This window comes from Eulemur rufifrons, chromosome 28, assembly GCF_041146395.1.
Source record: "Eulemur rufifrons isolate Redbay chromosome 28, OSU_ERuf_1, whole genome shotgun sequence".
Classification (NCBI taxonomy): domain Eukaryota; kingdom Metazoa; phylum Chordata; class Mammalia; order Primates; family Lemuridae; genus Eulemur; species Eulemur rufifrons.
Window position 1 is genome coordinate 36,764,489 of NC_091010.1, and position 11,732 is coordinate 36,776,220.

The 11,732-nt window shown below is 40.9% G+C and overlaps 1 protein-coding gene across 1 annotated transcript in view; it reads right to left on the minus strand.

Annotated features, from left to right (window-relative positions):
- Window positions 1-7,910, minus strand: part of PRKG1 (protein kinase cGMP-dependent 1) — a 1,171,371-nt gene extending 1,163,461 nt beyond the window's left edge. Inside the window, exon 1 of the mRNA XM_069461138.1 lies at window positions 7,521-7,910. Coding sequence (XP_069317239.1) covers window positions 7,521-7,786 — 266 coding nt within the window. The 5' untranslated portion in view covers window positions 7,787-7,910. The remainder of the gene's footprint in view (window positions 1-7,520) is intronic.
- Between the last annotated feature and the right edge of the window lie 3,822 nt (window positions 7,911-11,732).

The following is an 11,732-nucleotide window of genomic DNA, read 5'->3' on the forward strand; positions in this document are numbered from 1 at the left end:
TTAGACAATAACGGTATCATATAGTTGAATAAACAGACCCAAGAATATTTGTATGAGGCAAACATACAAGTATTTTTAGGATCCCTATAAGGTTTTTCAGCAGCATTTTTATAGCATTTGAGGTCAGAGTGCTCACATAAAGACACATCTGAGGATATAAAACACATTTTAAAGCATTCTCTAAATTGGACTAGAAAGGAGGAACAGTCTGAATTAGCAACAAGTGTAACCCAGGGAATAATTTAAGAACTGTAGTTGCAAAATCTCTATCGCAAGTATAAAAGTCAAACTAAATCCTAACAAGGTAATTACAGTAGACATCTTATCGGATTTGCCTCAATTAAGACTCAGATGAAATCAGCGCATTGATGCATCACTTTGCACACCAAAGAATTACCAATGTGTTCAAACATGTAACTAAATCAATCCAAATCAAATCCTAGAACAACAAATTAACTGCTTAGGACTAGTTTCCAAGAACATATCAAATCAATATGCACTAGAGAAAGGTTGAATATGCAGCTAACACATTGAACAGAGCAAATCACATAAAGTATTTTAAAACTTTCTAGTTGACATAAAATTTATATTGATTGAATTTAAAACTGCACTATTTTCTAAGGTAGTGTGGGTTACTATTATATTCACATATAAGAGATAATATAAAAATGTTTAAAATAAAACTAACATAGTATACCTCAAAGTCTGTGATCCATCAACAATGTTTAGTGAGTAGCGCAAAGAAGATTAAACATTTTAAAAAGGAAATCTGTTATTTAAAAACAACAATAAATAAAACAGATTAGTTCTACTATTAGTCTTTAACAAAACATATCTATCTAAAAGGTATACATGTTCTGGATATATAAATATTACATTGAGAAAATATTTTCAAGTATTGCGTATTTTCAATATGAACAATTAATAAGTAATTATTTTTAAAACTTTAGAAAATTCAAATTATATAATATCGGAAATATCTGAGAACATGAATGACTTTAAAAGGTTAAAGTAACAGTTTGAGCAGGACCTCTGCTCCATGTTTGCTGTTATATGATTTTTGTGAAGAAAATAGATTAACAAGAGTTACAAATGTTAAGCTAGAAGAAACACAGGGACCCTAAAGGAAACGCGCAACACAGCCCGATCCAAGAACAAAGGCAATGAGGTGAAAAAAAAAAATCATCACTGGGTAAAAGTAGGATGTGGTTCTTCAAAAAGAAGTGACAAACATTGATTCAAGTACCTTGTTCTAGGGACACCATAGGGCTATGTGCCCAATACCATGCACAAGCATTTGACAAACTGTAAGATGCTGTGATCTATTTTATAGTAACAGATCTAAGAAGTAAACATTCCTTTCTATAAGAAACAGATTTGGGCCAACCTAGAGGGGTTTCATAATAATAATTACTAAAAGAAATATACATTTGTAAACTGAATAAAGTGGCAGTTTGGCAAATGTGGGTGCCTGTGTTCACAGACACACACACATGTACACAATACATATATATGTGTATGTGTGTACATATATGTTTTTTTTCTCTCTTTTAAAAATTTTTTTTATTTCCTCTTTTCTCTGCAAGAACCCAACAGCACAGCAAACCAATGAAGCTAGACTCAAGGTCAGTACTCCTTTCAGACAATTCCCAAACTTCTGAGCTTTCATTTTTGTGAAACAGGATATGCTATCCCTGGTTTATCTCAGAGCCCACAGTAACTTCCAAGAGCTACAAGGAACCTAGATAACACAGGGTCCTGAACTCTGATAAGCAAATTCTCAATGGCAAATGAAAATAATTATTCATACCCTGAGCAACTATGAAATCACCTGAAAATCTTATCAAAAGAAAGGGTTTTAATGCACTCTCAGCATCTCTGACAGTACGGTGAGAGGGCACTAGGAAACAGGCCCTTAGTCAGGAAAGAGGAAAAAGATATGACATCTTTTGTTTTTTCAGGTCTGTTAGACAGAGTTTCAGGAGGATCAAATTTCTAATAAACACAAGATTAAATGTAAACTTTCAACCTATACATATATATTGATGATTAAGTGGAACAAGAACTCCTGGTATACCACAAATACCTTTGGAAAGTGTACATGATTCTGGAACCTGAACTAACCCCAAAGCAAAATGAGTGCATCTCAAATAACAAATATAAACGGATTGTAAGTCAAAAATATCAATTCACCAACTCTGGTACCAATGCAAAATCAAGCAACCTAAATCCTCTTTCTGGTCTTATTTCTGAGATCCTTTAAATGGCACATCCGCTATGATTTGCTCAGTTTTCTCATCACTAAAACCAAGGTACTACCTGCCTCCTGTACAGGTTTGACTGAAAGCATGTGTGAAAGTGCTTATGCTCAGATGCTGTTCTCTTTAAAGCACATATAGCAAGATACACGAATGCTTACGAGCTATCCTACCTACAAACCCTCCCCTCTCTTCCTTAGCCTGTCTCCCCTTAAACTCTTGTCAAAAGTATTACTCATCTGAGTAAACTAAATAAAAGTCCTCTCCTAAAAGCTCCCATCAGAACATTACTATGTTAATCAGAAAGAAGTAACAAGTTAATATATTCATATATTATCAGTTCATGGTAAATTCATTCTGATGGTAGGAAAGGTAGGGATAAAGGTATTAGCATGAGAGACCTGAAAGGCAAAGGGTATCCAAAGGAGGCAACTAAGATCATTTTCACATTCTTTTTAACTGTATTATTCATCTGCCTGTAACACGACACTGAGCTAAAGAAAGGAAGAAGATGAAAAACTGGTAAATGGAAATTCCAAGAGCAGAGCTGCCTGAGGAAATTCTAGCCTGGCATGGCACACCAATATGTGTACTATGTATACAAGAGTTCATTGGTCACTTTCTTATGAGGTCAGTTTAATACTGGCTATAAGACTTTTTAAGTCCTATTCTAATTTAGGGTAGACTCATTTCTCCTACTTGTAAGGATTTCCCAGTTACTAAGATAGAACCCATCCTATTCCAAGGTTCTATAATGTAGTAGTTTAGAAATCAGGCCTTTAAAAATGCAAGATTTGGGTTTGAAATTTGTCTATGGCATTTCCTAGTTGTGAGACCTTAAGCAAGTGACTTAATTTCTTCAAGTCTCAGGTTCCTCACCTGAAAAGTGGGGAAGGCATTTAGGACTGTTGAGTCCAGTGCTGAGATTGCTAAGATTAGCTGTTGCTATCATTGCTTTTTTAAAGTATATATATATTTTCAATAGGAACAATTAATAAATACTTGATGCTAGGCCCACAATTCAGCTGGGACCCACTCACTTCATTGAAGCTACTTATATCAAAATTAGGTCAAACCCCTTGATTTAGTCCTAAGGTCAAACCAGACCTGAACTGGATCAGAGATGCAAAAGACAATGAGTTTTCTGGGGCATATATCCCAAGGCATCCATGTCCCAGTGAAAGGAAGTTTAAGTTCCGACTGATCAACTTACTTTATCAACAATCAAGGGATTCATGACAAGAATAGCTCAGATAACTCTGGAATACAATCTATTTTTATTCCTGTAACAGATTAATATTGATTCTAGCCCTTGTTTAAATTAATTTTTTTAAATTGTGTGCAGTCCCCTGAGCCCACCCTAGCTAACTAGGCAGCCAAAATAAGGAATTTAGATGTGTGCAAAAAATGTAAGAGAAAGAATTAGGGGTAATAAGTAATTCTTGATGTGGAGTATATGCATGAAGGGAATTGAGAGTTTAAAGAAATCTATGTAAAATACTTGGAGTTCTTTGGCAGAAAAAAAAAGTATTTTAGATATAAATTTAAAACATCATCACCATCATCCAAAACAGCTTGCAGTTTTCAATGATAATCACTTGATCCCTACTGGGCACTTCTTAAGGGGTCTGAAAATGAGTACCGCAATAAGTTGGATGTTTTCTTTTTAAACATGATCACCATATTGTACACTTGATACTTATGCTGAGAGCTCAGATCTTCCTTTCCTAGTGTAATTTTCATCTAAGCATTCCTTAGATACTTAGATCATTCTTAATGGAGATTCTGCATTATACCTTCTGTGGACACAGGGAAATCTGGCTAATTAGACTGACGATACAATAGTCAGTGAATTCTTCGATTTCCTTCCACTAAATGTTTACAATATTTCTGTCACCTATTATGTAATTTTTTTAGATTGCAGTCATTCTTTAAAGCAGTGTTTATGGGCAAAAGTTTTGTTTTTTGTTTTTTGTCCTATCATTCTTCCCAACAAATAAAATCCCCCCTCAGTATCCCATGGGGGATTGTTTCCAGGACCTCTCGAGGATACCAAAATCCACAGGTGCTCAATACCTTATGTAAAATAATGTAGTGCTTGTGTAAAAGCACTACCACACACACACCTCCCTATATACTTTAATTCGTGCTAGATTACCTATAATATCCAATGCAATGTAAACAATTGTTATACTGTATTGTTTAGAGAATGACAAGGAAAAAAGGTTGTACATGTTTAGTACAGACCCAACCATCCATTGTTTTCCCTAATATTTTCTATCCTCTGTTGGTTGAATCCGTGGATTTGGAACCCATGGATATGAAGGGCCGACTATACTTTCAAACATTTCTTTTCTTGTTAGTGTAGAAACTAAGTGTCCGAATAAAGTTTGAAATGAACCTGCAGCATGAATGGCTAGTACTCAAATGCTATAGAAACCACAACTGAACATTAACTTTGCAATAAAGCAGTCTCTGTCAGTCCCATCAGAATGGCACAGCCTTTAAAAACAGGAACTCCCCAAATCCATATCTGAAAATTTAAAAATGCATTTTTTATTTTGAAAGCATCTTACTTGCTATTAAATGTTGTATCCCAGAAATACCTTTATAAATTATTTCCTTTCTTGGCCAAAATAAGGTGTCTTGCCAATGATAATTTAATACTGTCTTTTTAAGTGCTAGGAAGCGTACCTAATTCCAATGGTTACTATCCCCATGTATAATACGTGTCAAAGAAAATTTTAAACTCTAATGAGTCAGCTTGCTGAAAATAAACTCCACACTTTTTGAAAGTATGAAAGTAAGTGCTGAGTGGGAAAAAGTTTACGGTCAGTCCCAGTGTAAATCAGCACGGAGAGGAAGTAGAAAAGTACTCCAGCTATTTGCTATAGACACAAATATGTGCCTACCTCTACTGCGCATGATCCACTCTCACGGTGAATGTTCCTACCCATAACACGACAATGTTGGGGGGAGGTGAGAGAATGGAATAGAAAAAAGAAGGATGATGTGTGCATATCAAAGATCAGCCACTTCCTCCTAGAACATACAAAAACTCATTCTTAGGGATTTCTTGTCAAGAAAAAAAAGTGCCTGTCTCTTTGAGAGCAACTCCTGAATGAGAGTGGACTCTGGGAAGGAGGGTTTTTTTCCTCCTGTCTTCTCCACACCCCATGAGATCTCCTCTCTGCTGCAAAGCCGTGCTGTTACTCTTTGAGGGGCACAGCCCAGACACAGAAATCTGAAATTTCAAAAATGCGATAAAGCCTGAGCCTGACAGCCCTGGGAGGCGAGCAGCTGCAGGGTGACCGCTGATGAAGTGGCTTCTTAAGGAGGTGGGCAGATTGATTCCAGCTGCTGAGCGCAGGGCAGGGCAGCGGCCGCGGAATGCGCAGCCCGGCTGAGGCAAGACGCAGCAGCAGCTTCCCAAGCAAGGGCAAGGCCAAGTATTAGCTCTGTTTGCAGTCTTGCCCTTTGAGAAGGAAGGCGAATGCCCCCGTTTATTCCAATAGAAACTCTGAAAGCAAGTTGGGCCAAAAGGTACCATGTGGACAGTGTCGCTCCATAAGTGGAATGCTACTCAGGAAATCTCAAAGCCGTCCTCTCAGACGTCTGTTCAGAAGGGCCCCACATTTCCTGAGGCGAGAGTCCTTTTCCCCTGATTCCTGTTTTTCTGCCCCTTTTGGCCCCCAGCTCCTGGTCTTCTTCTAACAGCTCTTAACCCTTACTCAGCCGCCTTTGCTCCCACCCCACGTAATCAATACACAAGAGGGAGTCCAGAAGCAGACAAGCAGTGGGGGGCATTGAGAGCCCTGGAACTGGCCTGGTTGGGAACCAGACAAGAGGACATGCTCTTTACAAGAACTTGCCTCGAACTAAGAAAGATTGGTCGAGGGGCGGGGGGTGGAGGGATACTAGTTTAGGAGTCCCATGAGGGTCCCAAACTCAGCAAGTGATCTAAGAAGAGGGAAGGGGTAAGAGGTAGGCGGGCATGAAGGCACGCTTAATGGAATATTCAATATCCTGAGAAATGCACTTTCGGCCGCGCACTTCCAGAGACTAAAAGCCAGTAATGGGCTTTGGAGTCTGCATTTCCTCTCCCTAATGTCCAGAGGCGCTTTAATGCTGCAGCCAATCGATCAGCCTTCTCCGGTGAAGGCGACGAGTGGAGTGCAAAAGCTTCCTACTTGTGGCCAAAATCCGCCCAGCCTCCTCCGCACACCCCGAACGAGCGACATACAACTTTGAACTGGCAGGACTTGGCTCTTCAAGTGTCCGGGAGGAGGAAAGAAAGGAGCCTGGAGGCGCCCAGAGAAACAGCCTACCCCCACCCCCACCCCTACCCCGCCCCCTTCATCCCAACTTTTCCAGGGAGGGATTTAGAAGGAAGACAAACAGGGAGGGCCCGTCATCCACCTTGGGACAAGGCTGACCAGTAGCCCCAAACCTGTTTCAGGTGCAAGGTCACCGAGCCGCCTCCAAGCCCAGGGCAGCCCAAGGTGTAGCGCTTCTGGAAATGACACAATCAGAGCAAAGGAACATCCAGAAGGTGGGGTTTCTTTGCAATGCCTAGCTGACATCACAGCTGCCTTGAAAGTGACCCTGTGAATAAGCCTCTTCCTCCTCGTCCCCAAGCTCCGGGCTGGAACTCTGCGGTAAGAGAAGAGCCCCTGTCCCGCCTTCCCAGCCCTGCCAGCAGAACAAGGCTTTGGGGCAAGTTCAGTCACTAAATTGGACCCAACCCTGTCCAGCCTCCTGTCTCCCCTCCCCGGGAGGTTCGGGCGGCCCCACTGAGTATGTCCTGTGGCCTGAGCCCGGGGTCGCCCCCCGGAAGCTCTCCCGGCCCTAGGTTGGGCAGGGTTCGGCGGCTGCGTGGGCGCCCCAGTGGGGCGCGCGACGGAAAGCCGGCGCGACTGCAGCCAAGAGTGGAGAGGACAAGTTAGCAGGCGCGAGAAAACTTTCCGCGGTCCCTCTCCCCACCCCCACGCCACAGGGGCGCGTCTCCCCAAGTAGCTCGCCTTTCCCAGCCCGGCAGAGACAAGCACAGCACGTGATGGGCAGAAATAAAAATAAACACTTCCCATTCCCGGACCATGGGGCCATCCCCACTCCGCGCGCCGCTGCGAGCAGGGGGCGCCCTGTGCTGATCAGACCCCGGCGCTGCAGCCGGGAGCCCCCGGCCCTGAACCGCTGGCCCGGACGGGCACCCGGGGCCCCTGGCTTTCGCTCTTTCCGGCTGCGCCGCGCCCCAGCGCCTACCTCTCGGATTTGGTGAACTTCCGGAATGCCTGTCGGAGGTCGTGGAAGGACCTGTAAGTCTGCGGCTCGGCGGAGATGCCCTGCGCCCGGGTGGTCCGCGGGCCGATGTGGGTCGAGGGCACCGGCAGCACCGACTGGCATTTGTGGAGTTTCCTCTTCAGCTCCTGGATTTCCTCCTCCTTCTCTGACAGCCGCTTCTCCAGCTCTTTGATCCTCTCCTCCTTGAGCATGAGAATCTTGGCAAAGTCTTCCTCCAGCTCGCTCATTTTTCCCTCTGCCCCTCCGCGAAACTTTTCTCTGGCGGCGGCGACAGCGGCGGCGGCTGGGATGGCAGCCGGGAGAGGCGAGCGCGCGGCGAGAGTGAATGGGCGCTAAGTACTAGAGCGCTGCAGAGCGCTGCCCCTAATGCGGCACGAGGAGCCGCTTTCTTCGATCCACTTCTGCTGAATGGACTAAAAGCACCGAGGGGAGGATGAGACGTCTAAAAGCGATAGAGAGGAGAGGCAGAGTGCTAATCCCCAGCCTCTCCGGGGAATAGGTGATTATCTTTCATTGAGAAACCAATTAGAGCTGCCGGTCCTCCCCTGAGACCCCCTCCTCCGTCCCCTTTTCCCAGTCACTCCGTGAGGCTACGCGCGCGCCACCCCACCGAGAGCCTAGTTTCTAGCTGAGGGTTGGATCAGAGAGCCTGGTCTCACTCCATCACACCAAAGTCACTCTTCCACGCTAAATGGTACCAAAGGAAGGGGGTGGGGTAGAGGTGGAGTGGGGGGGAGAGATTTATGCCACTTGATCCTTGAAATAGCAGCAATCACCATGTGATCTAGAGGATGACGCAGCGCTTGTAACTGGATCCTGAAGAGTGTGTGAGTGAGAGAGAGAGTGTGTGTGTGTGTTGTGTGTGTGTATGTGACATTTCATAAATATTAAACTGCCTTTAGAAAATAATCTGCATAAATTCACCTTTGTTTCACCTTTTACTTTTCTGCTCTAGATGCCTAGAGGGTGTGCGGGGTTCTTACTGTAAAGTCCCCTGGTTGTGACCCTAATAAAAATGACAGAGCAATAGCAGTTCCAGGTTTTTTCAGCATAAAACTTTACTGGAAATTGTGAACTAAAATTGTAGGTGAAGAAGTTGGATGAACATATGGTAATGAGCCAGATGTTTCCCGAAAAGAGAAAGGCCAGACATTGATTATAAACTTCTTAGAGTTTGGATTATACTTCATTTACTACAGTTGAATTTTATATATTGAGCATCCAAATTATACCACAATATCGTTTCCATGGTTCTCAAGTGGCAGCCGCAGGTGCCAAACTGCTGGATCACCCCCTCAGTTCCAGTTTGGGGGAGAAATTGCATCTGTAATCATCTCTGTGTCTGTTCTACCTGTGCATCCATCACACCCTGTGTTAAAGGGAGTGTTCTACCCATTTGAGCCCGAGTATTTGCTAATACCTACACTTTCTTTTTTACAGTGTATATGTCACAGACAGCATTTTTCATAACATAAATCACTTTAAGAGTTTATCTTGGTGGTGTGTGAGAGGTATTTCTTTATGATCAACAAATTGGTAAATCGTTTTTTAAAGGAAAAAAAAAACAGTTGCAATTAAGATACCAAAGGATTCTTTTTGAAATGCTAACTTTCCTTAAAAAGAAAAAAAAAAAATCAATGTATAATTACTGGCTAATTACAAAAAAAAAATCTTTCTATCTTGTCTGAAACAACTAAGGAAAAACAGGCATATACTTTGGTTTATAAATAAACCCTAAAATATATTTTATTTTTGATATTTCTTTATTATTTACTGTGAGTTCTATTCATCTGACTTTCTTAAATTAAAAATATTTTAAACCTCATCTGAATTTCTTAATCGCACCGGATACTCAAGTCTGGCTATATCTACTCATATTTGAGAAAGGGTTCTCTGTGTTGTTGATAGTTACTATTCTGTTGCTTCTATCTATGAACTTAATCTGCTATAATCCTTTTAGAAACACTAAAATAATTGACATTTAAAAATAATCCATAAGAAAAAAACTTTGGTCGAATTAAAAAATCTAGGCATGGCTTCAACTTATTTATGGAAGAAATAAAAATAGGTTTAAAATGACTCTTAAAAGGTTTTTCCCAACTCTTACACAATCTTAAATGAAAATATTATTCAAATATGTTTCTCCTGCTTATTAAAAAAGTAACATTCAAACCATGATTTCATACACCTCAAAACCCTAAATTCATCTCTCTCTTCCAAAATAAAACTTATTTTTTGAATAAGTCAGTTTAACTTAATGTTGATACCTAATGACATTAAATCTTGTCCACTGGCTTAAGAAATATTTAATTTAGAGTACAGGGAAGCTTGAGAAAAGACATGCTGGTGGAAGAATAAACATTGAATTATTAATATTAAAAATCATAGTATGTTAGAGCTGAAAGAAATTTTGAAGATGATCTAACTCAACCACCTCATATTATTAAGGAGGAAAATGAGATCTTGAGAGGGAAAGTCCAAGATCACTCAAGGGCAGAAAAGTTTGAATCCAGGACACCTAATTCCCACGAAGGGTGCTTTCCCTGCCATGTGGCTCCTAAGTTAGAACCAGAAGAGCCAGAGATGCTACTATTCTGATGATCCAGTGTTCAAAGATGTGACATTACCCTTTGTTGCTTACTTCTAAATTTGTAACAGTAATGTTGTCAAAGCAGAAGTATTAATGAAACCTTAGTTGGTGGGTTGTTTTTTTTTTGTTTTTTTGTTTTTTTGTTTTTTTTCCTCTTAAAGGAGAAGGTCGCCATCTAGTGCTCTTGGAGAAATTTGCCAAATAAAAATTGTGATCACAATGAAGTTGAAGTTGTTCTTAAATACCTGTACTATTGTTTTTATGTCTCATATTTGACAGAAATAAAGAAAATATGCAGAATTTTGGGTCAGAGTAAAACATTTTTTTAAAAAATGTGATATCTTTTAGCCACTGGATGATGATGATGGTGATGGTAAAGATTTTTTGAGTGATTAACATGCACTGGCACAGGGCTAAGCCCTTTATTCAACAGACTGATTTTAATCCCCACACTAACTCTGTAAGGTAGGTGCTATTACCCATTTACCGTTTTAATGCTTAGCCAGATGAGGTAATTTGTCCAGATTTGACCCTGGTTGTCTTTATACCCCATGCAGCACTGCTTCTACTTGAAGTGCATTAAAGTATCCACTTCTCTGTGAGGCCAATGATAAGCAAAACTAAAATGTCTTTCTTAGTGGGGACACACTAAGTTTAAAATTACATACAGACAAGGTAAGTTCCTAAGATTCTGGTGTCTAACAATTGATCTTTTTCCCAAGGTTGTTTGCTCCTTGTGATACTTTGGAATACATTATATAATTCACATATAATTTCAAATGTTTTTTTTTTTAAGTATATGTGCTTTCAACTGTTATGATTGTGCTTTTCCTCCCTTTCTCTCTCTTCTATAATAAAAAACAGATCACTTGAACCCAGCAGTGTTGAGGCTGTAGTGAGCTATGATCCGGCAGCTGCACTCCAGCCTGGGCAACAGAGCAAGACCCTGTATCTCTAAAATAAACAAACAAACATACATACATACAGTAAAAGGCATTTTCTAAAGAACCTGAAAGCTTATAAGATGTAAGTAGCCTCTTTGGGAATTCCTGTCCTTTAATCTAGGTCAATGTCACGGGGAGCAATAAGAGGACAGTACCTATAAAAAATTAAAAACAATAAAACTAAAAGTCAGTCTGCTTTTTATTATCTCTATTTGCTGGAAGTTATAAATGATGTCAGTCATATTCCTCCCCCCACCTAAAATATTCTATTGGTCTACGTTCAAACAATGGATGCATTTACTGTTGAGTAGGTAGACCGCTCCCATCACTCCACCCCTTGGAATAACACTGACCTTGGTGCATGTTGTAAAGACCCAGATCAAAGAAAATGGTCACGTGCACATGTTTTGAGTGCAGTTCACATGATGACAGCAGAAAAGTGTAGGAAAGAAGTTTGGAAAAATGAAAATAGAGACATGGATCCCAGCTTGTGAAATGGGTGGCAGGTGGCAGGGGCGGGCGGGGGGAGGGGTGGTCAACAAAATTCAAATCACCTGTTTCCAAACACTTCTTTAAGTTGCAAAAATGACAGTACTTGCGAAAGACTGCATGCAATACATTTGCCATCAAACGATGCAT